This window comes from Anoplophora glabripennis, unplaced genomic scaffold, assembly GCF_000390285.2.
Source record: "Anoplophora glabripennis isolate ALB-LARVAE unplaced genomic scaffold, Agla_2.0 scaffold501, whole genome shotgun sequence".
Lineage (NCBI taxonomy): Eukaryota > Metazoa > Arthropoda > Insecta > Coleoptera > Cerambycidae > Anoplophora > Anoplophora glabripennis.
Genome location: NW_019416582.1, coordinates 64180 through 79878, shown reverse-complemented (window position 1 = coordinate 79878; position 15699 = coordinate 64180). Strand labels below are relative to the sequence as shown.

General features: G+C 32.8%; 1 protein-coding gene across 1 annotated transcript; it reads left to right on the top strand.

Moving 5' to 3' along the window:
• The first annotated feature begins 200 nt into the window (after positions 1–200).
• Positions 201–13778, top strand: LOC108910529 (splicing factor 3B subunit 2). Its single transcript, XM_018715149.1, has 11 exons — positions 201–366; positions 424–592; positions 666–934; positions 4095–4291; positions 4348–4543; positions 4596–4772; positions 4952–5184; positions 9879–10233; positions 10577–10824; positions 13226–13529; positions 13626–13778. Exons 1-11 carry the CDS (start codon positions 349–351, stop codon positions 13689–13691), a joined length of 2232 nt encoding a protein of 743 aa, XP_018570665.1. The 5' UTR covers positions 201–348; the 3' UTR covers positions 13692–13778.
• Positions 13779–15699: the final 1921 nt, after the last annotated feature.

The following is a 15699-nucleotide window of genomic DNA, read 5'->3' as shown; positions in this document are numbered from 1 at the left end:
ATCACATGGATTTCTATGGCTTACTTTATCGCTCTCATGTAACTTCTGATAGACCATCGGTACTTTCCTACACTGTATAGTATATACCCTGTGGTGAACATTTGTCAGTTTTGTAATTTACTGTTCTGTATTCTGTGTTCTGTCACAACAAAATGATTATCAGTTAAATCAGTTTATCTTTACTGTGGTTCTGTGTTCTGTGTGCTATGGTCAATGGTCATTGATTTGTTGGGGTTAATAAATAAGAATATTTCTTAAGATATAAAACAAATAAGCAAAATGGATATTTAGATTTAGCAATTTACATTAAGATATTCTATTTTTAATTCAAATATTTAAAAAACAACAATGGGTGAGCCGGGAAACGTAAGTATTATACATATCTAGAGACAATTTAAGGTTATAAAAAATACCGAACCGCAGCTACCTCCACCTCAAATGATCATGAATCCAGAAGTCATGCAAATGCCTCCAGGTACGGGACCTGAAATTATACTTATGATGCCGGGTCCGCCACCAGAATCAATGTTGGGTACTCCACCACCAGGATTTGGACCTCCAGGTACTCAAGGATGGACAAACGACGACTTTGGTAATTAAACTAATGAAAAAATACTATGTTATTTATCTATAAACACACCGATTTCACTAGTCCTTAATTTTAGGTAGTGTAAACCCACCCATGATGCAGCAACCTCCACCTATTAACGAAAAGCAGTTACCTTCCTTACTGTCGCTAAAAGTCGACCCACCGGAGCAGTTAGTTGAGGGTGGTAATTCCGAAGTCGTCCTGCCTCAAGCGTTGGAAGAAGTGCTAGCTCTTAAAAATCAAAGAGCGCTGGAACTCGGCACCGAAATTGACGGAGGCAGTGAAACAGCGCCAGTGCAGAAAGAGTCGGAACGGGAACCGTTGTGGGAGAAAGATGATAATGTGGTGAGTTTGCTGACACTTATCTTTATCAATCCATGTTTTGTACTTGTTTGTGTTTATTTCAAATTTGGAAAATACGGTCATTATAATATACATATGAATGAAATATGTGTATTTCAATTTTTAAATTTTCGTTGCAATTTCAGTTAAACAGTTAAAAGTTAGAATGATGCTATAAAAAAACAAAATTACAAAAAAAACATAAGCAAAAAAGTAGTAACCAGAAAATACAACAGATATGGATATCAATAGAAAAATTCTTCATATCTTAAAAATATTGAACACAAAAGTCAACATTATTATCACACCAAAATCCAGTTCATCACTATAAGTGGAGCGTAGCGTAGTTTTATGTACAGCTACAAGAATTAACTTTTGTGATTGGCTTTTTCTGAAGGTACATTAAACTGAAACAAACCCAACACATTGGAATTATGCTGAATGTTAATGCTGCACACATCTATTAAAAATACTTTAAAAAGAATATCAGATTTTTCCTAAACTATTACTGTGTATTAACAATGATCTGCATAGGTCACGGCAATGAGCCATACTTAAGCTTAAACCTTACCAAAGCGTAAGAAAGTTTAATAACTAAATAAAAAACCTAAAGTGTTGTAAGCAGATGAAATTGGTTCTTATATGAAGGTTGTGTATCGAATACTAGCGGCCCGTCCCGGCTTCGCACAGGTGGACATTTATTTTAAACATTTTGGGATCTAAAAAATATAGCCTATGTTAATCAGGGATAATGTAGCATTCTAATGGTGAGAGAATTATCGAAATCCGTCAGTAGTTTTTAAGTTTATTTGTAACAAACATACATACAAAAATACAAATCTTCCTCTTTATAATATTAGTATAGATTACTCATATACTCTCAAAAAATTTAAGGGAGCAGAGAAATTTCCAAATTTTTTTAGTGATTTTCGAATGACGGTAACTTCGTGATTAATGGTCATGGGAGAAAAAAAGAAGCATCTTGAAGTTTTAAGATTCCAGTTTTGAAATCCTAAGAAATGTTACAATTTTATTTTTTAATCAGTTTGGAAAAGTGCAAAAAATTACTTTTTATGCTGTTTTAGAAAATCGACGAGTACTATGACAATATTGCAAAAAGTATCAATGTTTGTAGGTTTTTTTTAGCTCAATACATGCCCATGAGGCCTGTAAATTTTGAAATCGATCGGTCAAAGTGTTTTCATTTCCTGAATCGTCAAAAGTTTTATAAAAAATTAATAGAGCACGTTTATTGCTCCTTAAACATCAATTAATCATGATTAAAATAAAAAAAATTTGCATTATTCTCCTTAATTTCGCGTTAAATACTCATGTAATATCAAAAATCTAAATTTAAAAAAAAATCTAATTTTTCAAATATTTTTGCGTTTTTTTTTTTTTTCACAATTTCACATTGAATACTTCAAATGTCTAGAAAAAAAATTTGTTAATAAACTAAGATTTTTTTTTATGAAAAAAATTTGTTTTTTTTTTAGACGTGGGAACTTTCAAAAAAAGGATCAATAAATCGTATAGCAATGCATGTTAAAAATGCATGAAGATTCACTTGGAGGTGTTAATGCAATAAATTTTAACTTGATGGAATATGACATGCAAAGAGAAAAATCGCATCAAAACAACAGAAAATTATTCAATATAATTTTTTGAATATTTTGACATCGAACAAAAATTTTTTGAAAAATTTGTTTTAGTTTTCAAAATTGGAATTATTTATTGAAGTATTTAACGCGAAATTATGAGTAAATAAAACAAAAAAAAATTTTTTCAATCTTAGTTATCATTAATTGATATTTAGAGCATTAAACCAGCTTTTTTATAAAACTTTGACGAATTAGGAAAGGAAAACGGTTTGACTGATTGATTTCAAAATTTACAGGCCTTATGGGCATGATATGTAGAGCTGAAAAACCTACAAATTTTGGTACTTTGGTACTTGGCAAATAAGTCGTTGATTTGCCAAAACAGTTGAAAAAGTCATTTTTTGCACTTTTTCAAATTAACACTGAGTATAAATTTATTTTTTTCTCAAACATACCAAACACCTTGAAGAGGATTTATTCAAGTTTCCAAAACCCACTTTCCGTTCGCTGTACGATCATTAGTTCATCAGCGTCAAAACTAAAATCTTCAAGCTTCAAGATGCTTATTTTTTTATTGATACAACCATTATTCACGATGTTACGGCCTTTCAAAAATCACTAAAAAAATTTGGAAATTTTTCTGCTCCCTCAATTTTTTTTGCTGAGTTTAGTTTTGTTGAGATTTACGTTCTCCATTTTATAGGTATATGATATACGTATATATTCTTATTACGAGTAATATTGTACAACATTTACTGATATTGAAGTTGAGTTTGTTTTCTTAACTCCAACCACATTAACCTCAACTTATAACAAATTAGTCATTTATACGGAGGCTACTTTTGACCTGTACATCTTAAAGTCATTGGTCATTTGTTTTTCACCTTGTCATATCAAATCAGGTGGATTGTTGTAGTTCACCCTAAACTAGATCAATATCAGAGGTCATTGAGACTGAGATTCATAAACTAAACACAATGCTTTAAGAAAATAGAAACAAATACTAATCAAAAAATGTTTTACAATATACAAAAACAATTGATTATTTTTCATTGCGGTGTCGTTCTCTGACATTCACTTAAATTCGTAAAATACATAAAAAGGTTACAGCAGGCAATGTTAATAAGTGCTCACATAGAACTCTGTTCAAGAGCTGCCCAGAATTCAAGTGCAGTTTAAAAAACAAATTATGACTTAGTCTAGTTAGATATTAGTGTCCTGGAGAACTTGTACCCCTAAAAAACTGACCCGTACTTAAAGTTTCAATGCATATTTTCAAGTTGTTTGTAGATAAATGGGATTTATAATGATATATGATCCTTAACAAAGTAAAAAAAACAGTAGCGGTCCCAAATTGGTACATCGGGGAACACCTGAATAAGCTATATATTCATTTGAAATGATATCAGTAAATTTGACTAAGAACATGTTGTTTCTTAAATAAGAAATAAGTAGTTTTTATTGTTTTACTTCATATAGACATAATTTCTCTAGCAGTGTTTCAATTTAATTTTTTTTATCTCTAAATCATTCGTTTCCAATAAACGTCTTGAATTTTAAAGGATACGGTAATAGACACTGAACTAGTAGAAGATTCGAACCAAAAGGACAAAGATTCTAAAGTTAGTAAAAACAAGAAGAAAAAAAAGAGAAAGAAAAACAAGAAAACCAGAGAAAACGAGGAGAAACAGAAAGGAACCGCGAAAGAAAATGAAGAAATCGAGGAATTAGACACGCCAAAGGGCGATGTTGAAATCGAGTGAGTAACAATTTATGCAACATTAAATTAACGATGTTTTAATTAATGCGTTGCAGGTACGTTCAAGAATCCATAGGGCTGCACGAGCTTGCGCCGCAATATCGGCAGTTCTACAGCATTTTCGAATCGTTCAAAATATCGGACCAGAAGGCGGACATAGCGCCCCCTATGCTCGCCACCCCTACCTCACTGTCGAGCAAAGCTATCATGGCCAACGACGACCTCTTAGAGGACATCGAGGACGCCGACGATGTGAGTTACGAACGAATCATAAAAAACGCGCTGACATTTTTTTAAATTCCAGAAAAAGCTGGAAGACAAGTCGAAACTGTCCAAGAGGAAAATGAAGAAACTGACGAGGTTGAGCGTGGCCGAGCTGAAGCAGCTGGTGCACAGGCCGGACGTGGTCGAAATGCACGACGTTACCGCCAGGGACCCCAAGCTGCTCGTGCAGCTGAAGGCGCACCGGAACACTGTCCAGGTAAAATTAATCCTTGTCGCCACTTACAGACTTATGTTGCACTTGCTTAGCCTTGGTTAAGAATCTTTGGCCTGCCCTTGTTCTCGGGCTAGGCTCTGTGGGGGCCGAGAACAGATTTTCAAAAAATAATGGCTTTTAAGTAAAAGTTAAAACGATTATAATGTTTTTTGCGATTGTAGGTTCCGAGGCACTGGTGCTTCAAACGTAAATACCTTCAGGGCAAAAGGGGTATAGAGAAGCCGCCGTTCAATCTCCCCGATTTCATTAAAAAAACTGGGATCATGGAAATGCGGGCCTCCCTTCAGGATAAGGACGAGTCTAAAACGTTGAAGGCTAAGATGAGGGAAAGGACGAGGCCGAAGCTGGGGAAAATCGATATCGATTATCAGAAGCTGCACGACGCCTTTTTCAAGTATGTATCGATTATTACAGAGCTTTTCGGTGGATTTAAAATTAAAAAAAATTTGAACGGAGTATGGATAAGCGGGTTTGACATTTTTTTGTTTAAATTGCCAAAGTAATAATAAGTATGTTCGGTAATAATGGAAATTATCATTTAACACGTTCCTAATATTATTGTTGATGATTCTTAATTTGTTCACTTTTTTTGTCTTTTCAACCCTTAAATAAGGGTGATTTTCGAACATTTTGGAAAAACTGAAAGTGATGCTCATTTTCATTTTCCGTGACGAGTGTTTGGATATTTTTAGAATATTTTTAGGATTTTCCCCGTCGTCTCTGTCTAACTTTCAAAAACAGGCGGAAAGATGACTTTTTTGCGGTCACTCTTTGCTGGTGCTGCACGTTTATGCTTATTTGTTATCGTATATTATGCATGTTGAAAATTCTCCAAAAATAATTAGTGTTTTTCAAATTTAACAAAAAAACCTGTAAAAATCACATACTTTGGTCCCGGAATGTGTCGAAACATTTTTTCAAAAAAAACGCCTTAAATTTTGTTGTGAATGACGTTAAAGGCAGACAAACCGTTCAAAAATTTGACTTTTTGTCGAATTTTCAAAGTGTTCAATGAATTTTGGGATCTAACATTATCTCGTCTACAAAGATTGGAAGAAAAGCGGGCTGTAGGAAAAAGTTTTTTTGTGGTCTATATGTTTCCAAAGTCTTTGAAAACTCACTAAAAACTGAATTTTTAACCGATTGGGTTAACTTTGAAGCTATTTTTAATTAGTGATGGGAGATTTCGAGCGAAAAATCGAGTGGTGAAAGTACTCGAATACTTTTAGTTCTCACGTTGACTGGAATATTTCAATCAACTGTTCTCGATATTTGCGAGGTTATCCGGCAAATGTCGTGGAAAATAATCGAATAAGTTGAAATCAACTGATTTAGCATGTCGAATGAATCAGAAGAATTTGAATACCTTTGGTTCTTGAAGGTCGATCAAATATAGCATTTACTTAAACAAATAGTTCTTCACAAAACTTTATATGCTTATCGTTCAACGTCTAGTCTTCCGTCCGGCATTCGGTTCTGTAACAATGTGCTGTTGATTTGTTAAATTTTACCAAAATCTGAAGTGTAAGGTGCGATAACAATGGCAAAGTATTCGTTAACATCATTTAAAAAGATGTTGGAAAACAAAGGCTCCAAGTAAGAGCCTTGGAGCACACCTGACATTGTGCCGATTTCACTCTACAGCCACCAGCAATACATTTTTATTGATTTTATTACACAGTTTGTCTAAATATGAATTAATGCACAAATAACAGACTTTCCTCCATTCTAACGCAGATTTTCTGTATAATGGACTTAGTTCGGAACTCAAGTTACTTTTTGGTGTAAAGAAATTTGTAATTTGCGATGCCAAAAGCAGCAAGTAACAAATTTCTTTACACCCAAAAGTAATTTGAGTTTCAAACTAACTCCATTTTATAGAAAATCTGCGTTAGAATGGGGGAAAGTCTGTTATTTGTGCATTGCTTCATATTTAGACAAACTGTGTAATAAAATCTATGAAAATGTATTGCAGGTTGCCTATTTGTCATAGAGCCCTCTTAACCATCTGATGCCTCTCTGAAAGACAACTTTTTATTTAATCTAAAAGAGGACAAAAAATTCTGAGCATATGAAATTTGTGGATTTGTATGATGACTCTATCAAAGAGTTTGGAAAAGTCTGTGTACATAGAAATTCATTTGAAATCGTTCCAAGGCATTTAGACCAACCAATAAATAGAGATTTTTTGGCACATTTAAATATTACAGCAAATTTCATATATTTCCTTTTGAAAAATACTTAGTAAGTGAAAACCCAAATGATTTCCCCAGCAAAGTCGTGAACAATTTTTTTTAAACAATAAAAACTGCAAAAAAATTACATTTTTTTTGTTTTTTTATAATATCTAGAAAAATAATGATGGAATCGTCTTACTCTCAATAGGACTTTTGTAGAGAATGAAAAAATCTATAAAATGGTTTTTTGTGCGACCCAATCGTTCATTTTTTACAGAGAAAATCCGGAAAAACCTCTAAAATAGACCGTTTTTCAAAAATTCATAACTCCGTCAAATTTGAAGCTGGAAAAGCAATCTTGTGGAAAATCACAGATAATAATATGTAGATTAATGGTGTGCAAGATGGTTTCTGTCCGATGCATAGTTTTTGCACAATTGCATTATAAACAAATTAGGGTCTCTTTTTGCACGGCGCACACTGGGAAATATTGGAAAAAATTCGAGCCACACGTCAAAACTAATCAAATAGTACTGATTTTTTTTTTTCTTTCCGAAATTACCTGTACTATAAAGTTCCGGGGAGATAATTGGAATATATGCCTAGAATTTTTTCAAAATGGCCTATCTCTAGCCTCAAATTCGATCATACAAAGTTTGACATATTCAATATCTAAATATGAAAAAAAAAGGAAAATTATGTACCCACAACCATCAAAAAAAAATCATTAAACATTAAATCATGATTCTAGACCAGCGTTGCCAGATTTTTTTTCGGGCAAAGCGGGATTTTGGAACTTTTTGAATAAAAAAGCGGGTTTCTTTCGTCGAAAAACGGGATATCTGGGAAACAAATTGTTTTGAAAGAAATCAATGTCAGATAAACAGACTTGAAGGAAATAATTGATGTCTAAAAAAAATAATAAGAGCGGGAAAAGCGGGATTGAGCTTGTCCCGCGCAGGACATTTAATTTTGGGTTAAAAATGCTCTAGACCCAAAACCTAACCTCAAATTTATAAATCTTAACCTAAAACGAACATACTCAATTTTTTCTAAACCTACGAGTATAAATCCATAAAAATGGTACTTTTGAGTGTGCAACCAATATTTTTGCATAACTTTAACTCAAATTCATAGGAAGCTGACCAGGAAACCTGAAAACCTAACCTCAAATCCAAAATAATTAAGTTAAAAAAATCCACAGAAACAATATATTTCCTTCAACAAAGGATATGATTGCTTCAAAAAGACATTCTGCAGTATATGTTTTCCTGTGCATACCTAAAATTTAAATCCATAAAACGTAACCTTAAAGGACTAGAACCTAACCTCAAATGTTTAAAATTTAAGCTAAAAATAAAAAAAGCAAACAAACCAATCCATTTTACGAAAAAAAAATTCTTGAACCAAAATTTTGCAACTGTGCATGACAAACCTAAGAACCTTGTAGCCTAACCTCTAATTTGCAAAACCTAATATAAATGGATTAGTTTGCTTTTTTTTATTTTTAGCTTAAATTTTAAACATTTGAGGTTAGGTTCTCGTCCTTTAAGGTTACATTTTATGGATTTAAATTTTAGGTATGCACAGGAAAGCATATATTGCAGAATGCCTTTTTGAAGCAATCATATCCTTTGTTGAAGAAAATAGGTATATTGTTTCTGTGGATTTTTTAACTTAATTATTTTGGATTTGAGGTTAGGTTTTCAGCTTCCTATGAATTTGAGTTAAAAGTTATGCAAAAATATTGGTTGCACACTCAAAAGTACCATTTTTATGGATTTATACTCACAGGTTTAGAAAAAATTAAATTGAGTATGTTCATTTTAGGTTTTTTGTTTCTTTTTTTTTTCATTTTTAGATACCGAATATGTCAAACTTCGAATGATCGAGTTTGAGGCTAGAGATTACTCGGCCATTTTAAAAAAATTCTAGGCATGTATTTCAATTACCTCACCGGAACTTTATAGTACAGGTAATTTCAGAAAGAATAAAAAAAATCAGTACTATTTGATTAGTTTTGACGCGTGGCTCGAATTTGTTCCAATATTTCCCACTGTGCAGTGTGGCGATTTATCAAAAATGGTCCAATTTAAATTCTGAGAACGGCATCTGAAAGTTAACTACAAAATCTCTACTACGTGGAGCGTACTTTCGATTGTTTTGGGCGACTTTCAAGGGCATTTGTAGCATATTTCCCATTACCGTGCTATCCGTGAAAATCCGTGATATATAAATTGGAGATTTTGTCGTCTACTTTCAGATGCCGTTATCAGAATTTAAATCGGACCATTTTTTGATAAATTGCCAGGTTGTGCAAAAAAGACCCTAATTTGTTTATAATGCAATTGTGCAAAAACTATGTATTGGACAGAAACCATCTTGCGCACAATTAAACATTATTATTATAATCCGCCATTTTCCACATGATTGTTTTTCCAGCTTTAAATTTGACGGAGTTATGAATTTTTTAAAAAAGATCTATTTTAGAGGTTTTTCCGGATTTTTTCTGTAAAAAATGAAGCGATCGAGTCGCACAGAAAACCATTTTATAGGTTTTTTTGATTCTCTACAAAAGTCCTAATGAGAGTAAGACGATTCCATCATTCGAAATATTATAAAAAAAACAAAAAAAAATTATTTTTTTTTGCAGTTTTAATTGCTTAAAAAAAATTTTTCACGACTTTGCTGGGGAAATCACTTGGATTTTCATTACTAAGTACTTTTCATAAGGAAATACATTAAATTTGCTGGAATATTTAAGTGTAAAAACAGCGTCTTTTTTCGCTTTATTGGTTGGCCTAATTTGTCGAGAAGTGACTGTAAGCCAACAAATTCTACTCGATAGATCGTTTACAATAAACGACTCATTTGATTAAACTGTAATACTCCGCTATTCCGATCCCTTCAGGTGGCAAACGAAACCGAAAATGACGATCCACGGCGACCTCTACTACGAGGGCAAAGAATTCGAAACCAGGCTGAAGGAGAAGAAACCCGGGGACCTGTCGGAGGAACTGCGCACGGCTCTCGGGATGCCCGTGGGGCCCAACGCCAATAAAGTTCCGCCGCCGTGGCTGATCGCCATGCAGAGATACGGTCCGCCTCCGAGTTATCCCAATCTGAAGATCCCCGGCCTGAACGCCCCAATTCCCGAGGGGTGCTCCTTCGGTTACCATGCCGGAGGTTGGGGTAAACCTCCGGTGGACGAAAACGGCAAGCCGCTGTACGGCGATGTGTTCGGAACGAACACCAGCAACATTGACGTGAGTCGTTAACAATTTTTGTAGTCTAAGTGTTTATAATTTCAGGAAAATGCGATGCAGCGTTTCGGCTATTAGGCCGTCAACGGGGAATATTTACAATATACAGGGTGTATCACGAAGAGGGCCTAGTAGGATTGTCTTAAAAAGTAGTCACAATTGAAATCTGAAGAATTGAGTCTCTCTTTGTTGTAAGAAAACTGGCGAATTGCCCAGTGACGGCGTAGACAAGATTTAAAATGTTTTTTTTTAACAACGATTTTTTACGACAGCAAATATTGTATTGAATTTTTAAAAGGAACCCTTCACGCAAAATCTTTATAATTTGTCGAATTATCCTTCTCAGGATATCGGGGAGGACCCGAACGTCGACAGATCGCTTTGGGGTGAACTGGAGTCCGAGTCGGAGGAAGAGAGCGAAGAGGAAGAGGACGAGGAGGAAAAGGACAGTCAGAACGTTGTAGACGACTCGGGACTGGTCACGCCAGCAGAAGGACTTGTGACGCCTAGCGGTCTCACTAGTATCCCGGCCGGTATGGAAACGCCGGAGGCCATCGAGCTGAGGAAGAAGAAGATAGAAAACGAGATGGACGGGTAAGTTTTTTTTTTCATTTTTATAATGCGATGGAAGCAAAAAGTACGAGTCCTATGAGAAACGTTTTTATTAAAACTTTAATAAATTTTATGTGTGTTTTTCACAACTTATTAACAAAAAATTGAAAAAAAATATCAGTACAAAGGAGGCATAAAAACGAATACCTTGAAAATTATTTAAAAATATCGATCTAATAAATCGAATTTAACTAATGCGTTTTTTAACGGCGAACGTTGTTTCTTTTACAGCACGCTTCCAGTAAATACAGCATACACTGCCAATAATAGCCGACGTAGAAAATGAGCTTTGCAACGTTTTTTAAAGAAATTATTAAATAAAAATTATCTATTTGGGTTGGTTGAATGTGTGGTTAAAATTTTGGCACTTATTTTTGGAACACCTTGTATATAAATATGATGTATAAAAAGATATCCCAAATGTATTGAAAGAAAAGTTTAGAAAGTACGAAAGCATAGGAAGGTTATACATTTTTTGTTGTTTTTTCTTTTTTCTTTGCCAAATTTCAAGTTCAAGCTTAAAATTTCCAGTTAAAGCTTGATATGAATGTAACTTGAAATTTTGAGTTGAACCTTGAAATTTTTAATTTATTGCACAATTAAAACTTGAATTGTTAAGTTTCAACTTGAAATTTCAAAGTTAAATTTTAAATTTGAACTTGAAATTTCGTGTTTACAATCAAAATTTCAAGTTGTGGAAATTTTGATTGTAAACGCGAAATTTCAAGTTCAAATTTAAAATTTCATACTTGAATTTTTAAAGTGCGCTATTGTGACGTGAAATTTTGTGTTTGAAATATATGAGTGTAACTTAAAATTACAAGTTCAAATTTAAAATTTCATACTTGAATTTAAAGTTCGCTATTAAAACTTGAAATTTTGTGTTTGAAATATACGAGTTTAATTTACAATTTCAAGTTCAAATTTAAAATTTCCCACAAAATTTCAAGTTCAAATTTAAAATTTCGTACTTAAACTTAAAGTTCGCTATTGTGACTTGAAATTTTGTGTTTGAAATATCCGAGTTTAACTTACAATTTCAAGGTCAAATTTAAAAATTCACACTTGAATTTAAAGTTCGCTTTTAAAACTTGAAATTTTGCGCTTGAAATATGCGAGTGTAACTTAAACTTTCAAGTTCAAATTTAAAATGTACTTGAATTTAAAGTTCGCTATTAAAACTTGAAATTTTCTATTTGAGATTTGCGAGTTTGGCTTAAAATTTCAAGATCAAATTTAAAATTTCGTACTTGAATTTAAAATTCGCATTTAAAACTTGAAATTTTGTGTTTGAAATATGCGTATAACTTAAAATTTCAAGTTCAAATTTAAAATTTTGTACTTGAATTTAAAATTCGCTATCGTGACTTGAAATTTTGTGTTTGAAATATGCGAGTTTAACTTACAACTTCAAGGTCAAATTTAAAATTTCGTACCTGAATTGAAAGTTCGCTTTTAAAACTTGAAAATTTTGTATTTGAGATTTGCGAGTTTAACTTAAAATTTCAAGTTCAAATTTAAAATTTTGTACTTGAATTTAAAATTTCAAGTTTGAACTGGATATATTAAATTTATACGCAAAATTTCAAGTTTAAATTAAAAATTTTAGACTTGATTTTAAAGTGCAATTAAAATTTAAAATTTTGTGCTTGAAATATACAAGTTTAACCTGAAATTTTGACTTCACCCTCGAAATTTTAAATGTAAATGTGAAATTTCAAGTTCAAATTTAAAATTTCATACTTATTTGAATTTTTAAAGTGCGCTATTGTGACGTAAAATTTTGTGTTTGAAATATGCGAGTTTAACTTAAAATTTCAAGTTCAAATTTAAAATTTCGTACATGAATTTAAAGTTCGCTTTTAAAACTAGAAGTTTTGTGTTTGAAATAAGCGAGTTTAACTTAAAATGTCGAGGTCAAATTTAAAATTTTGTACTTAAATTTAAAATTCACTTTTAAAACCTGAAATTTTTTGCTTGAATTTAAAATTCGCTTTTAAAACTTGAAATTTTGTGTTTGATATATACGAGTTTAATGTAAAATATCAATTTAAATTTAAAATTTTGTGCTTGAATTTAAAGTTCGCTTTTAAAACTTGAAATTTTAAATTTAAATTTATACGCAAAATTTCAAGTTTACATTAAAAATTTTAAATTTGATTTTAAAGTGCAATTAAAATTTGAAATTTTGTGCATGAATACACAAGTCTAACCTGAAATTTCGACTTCGTTCTCGAAATTTTAAATGTAAATATGAAATTTCAGGTTCAAATTCAAAATTTAACTCTTGAATTAAAAATGTCCAGTAAAAACTTTAAATGTTGCTTTTGATTTTTACTTTTTTTGTCCGTCAATGTATTTATTTTCTGAATTCGCTCCATAGAGCAGAGACGCCGGTACTGTACCACATCATCCCAGAGAAGAGGAACGAGAGAATCGGCAACGCCATGATGGCCAGCAGCCACGTGTACGACATGAGCAACGTGGGCGGCGCGGGACCTCCTCCCGTCATTTCCAGAAGGACGGATCGCGAGGGAATGGTGGAATTGGCCCTGGATCCCTCGGAACTGGACATGGACAGCGACGCCATGGCCGTGAGGTACGAGCAACAGATGAGGGAGAACCAGTCGCAGCTGCAGAAGGAGGACCTCAGCGATATGCTGGCCGAGCACGTCGCAAAACAAAAGGTAATTTTAATAACGTGCAGGTTTTAGAAAAAGGTGCAAAAATACAAAAACTACTGCTTCTGAACGCTTTTAATAGATTGTTTTCTTTTTTTACAGAGCAAACGTAAACGTCAGCAACAGGACACGAAACAAACAAAGAAATATAAAGAATTTAAATTTTAAGAATTCCCATGTAAAAAATTTAAGTAAAATCTTGTCCGCTATGGATTTGGTGTTTTTGTATGTATCGCTAGAATTAAAGCTAAAATAAAGAAAGTCGTATTATTTTTATCCCCTGAATATTTCATAATATTCAACGCCCTGTATACACTACAAAATTAGAGGAAGCCGATAAGTTTTTTTTCTGTTTATTAAATTTTAAAAATTAAAATACAAAAATTCGCTAAAAGCAGTAAAATAAAGTTGGCATTGTAATTTCATTAAATTGTATGTAACACACGTCACTGTCATCTAGTAAGTTTGGTTGCATAACATTGCAATCACCATGATCTAGTAACATACATATTATTGTCAGCGGTGTAAGTTTGGTTGCCTAACATTTCCGTCGAGAAATAAAGACCCAAAATCTCGAAAACTGATCTAGTTGTTAAAGAGGAACTGAATTCAGTTTTGGATTGGTCAGGGCCGTCATTGTCTACCGAATTTTTTTCAAATTTTTCTGAGCCTTTCAATGATTTGAGAAGAATCTAGAAATGTCACGAATATGCGAGTAGCATGTCTCGAAATCAAAACGTTTATTTAAAAAATAAAGAAAGTTAGTACATATTTGAAAATTTAATATTAAAAACTGATTTACGATTTGAATTATCTCAACTTTTTCTGAGTTTAATTTGTCTTAAAAATTATAAGTGCGCCATCTATACATTATGAGCTCTATTAAGTCGCCAGAGAATGAGAAGCTGTTACAGTTGGCTACCTACTAAAGAATTATACCATAGTTCAGTGCAGTTTCTGAGAGATAGATGGCGGTATGAAATAATCTCCCTGCTATAAAACATGGAGACTATACACAAGAGCACGAACTCCATGTAAACAAATATTTTACCAAATTAAGAGGGCGCTAGTGTCCCATATGTACCGTTTAGAGAGGGGTGATAAAAATAGCGGCACTTTTTATTTACTACTATAAAAACAAAATGCAATAATTATTGACTTGACTTCTACATTTTAGGTTAGTATACCATCTATATCTTCCCGATATATCTACTCAACTCATTATAAAATAAAATTGGTTATTTGCTTACTTCACTCGTATTTATTATGCTACATTCTCTAGCGCCACCCCAACTTCTGCCATTTCTTGGACAAATTTTGTCAATTTTCCCGTATGAGTCCGTGCTCCTTGTCTAGTCTCCCTGCTATAAAGCTTGATTGGTAATAGACCAAGCAAATTAAATTTCTACTCGAAAAAAGTCCTATCCGCTAGATTATTGTAAAACTGTCTAAAAGAACATAATACAAGACATCTGTCGTCTCGTGAGTCAACAACTTTTATTAGCTAACTTTTCTATTTAAACAAATAAGTGAGGAAAACAGTTTTTTCACTTTGCAGGGAAAACCATCAATTTTAGCGAAAAGTGACTCACAGACAGCTTATAGGGAGTAAAATTATCTACAAAATGAGACTTGTTAAATTAAAATCGGTTAATAAATAAAAAAGTTATTGCAAAAAAAAAACAAGAAAAGTGCCTATTTTTTAATTTGTTTGTAACTATCGCATTTATTGTTAAAATTTTATAAAACCTTTGACAAGTTGCGGGTTTTGTCATACTTCAAGAGTGTGCCAAAAGTGGGCGCTGTATAGGTGGTGTAGGTTTTCGCACAATTCTATTTGTTTATAACGGAGGCTCCAAAAGTTATGAACTTTAAGCCCTTGTATAGGCGTTAATTTTCAACCAAAGACGTAATTAAGCGACCTATTAAAAAATATCACCGTTTTTTTGACATTAACATTCTCAAATTGTGCATTAAAAAACCGTGCGTTTTTTGCTTATAAACAATTTGAATAACATTGTTGTTATTTATGCTGCCTCACCGAAAATAGATGCAACGGATAGCTGGCATAAAAATACAGTTTTAAAATAAAAAAAGTACCATCTACGATCAACAGGAGCCAAGATAAGATTTTTTTTTAAATCGAAGCGCAATTGTTTATAAATATTAAGACTTG

Bases quoted from the DNA above. Each gene is read 5' to 3' on its own strand.
- LOC108910529 (XM_018715149.1), top strand. The intron at 593-665 runs GTAATTAAACTA...CCTTAATTTTAG, and splicing joins ATGGACAAACGACGACTTTG to GTAGTGTAAACCCACCCATG. The intron at 4,773-4,951 runs GTAAAATTAATC...TTGCGATTGTAG, and splicing joins CGCACCGGAACACTGTCCAG to GTTCCGAGGCACTGGTGCTT.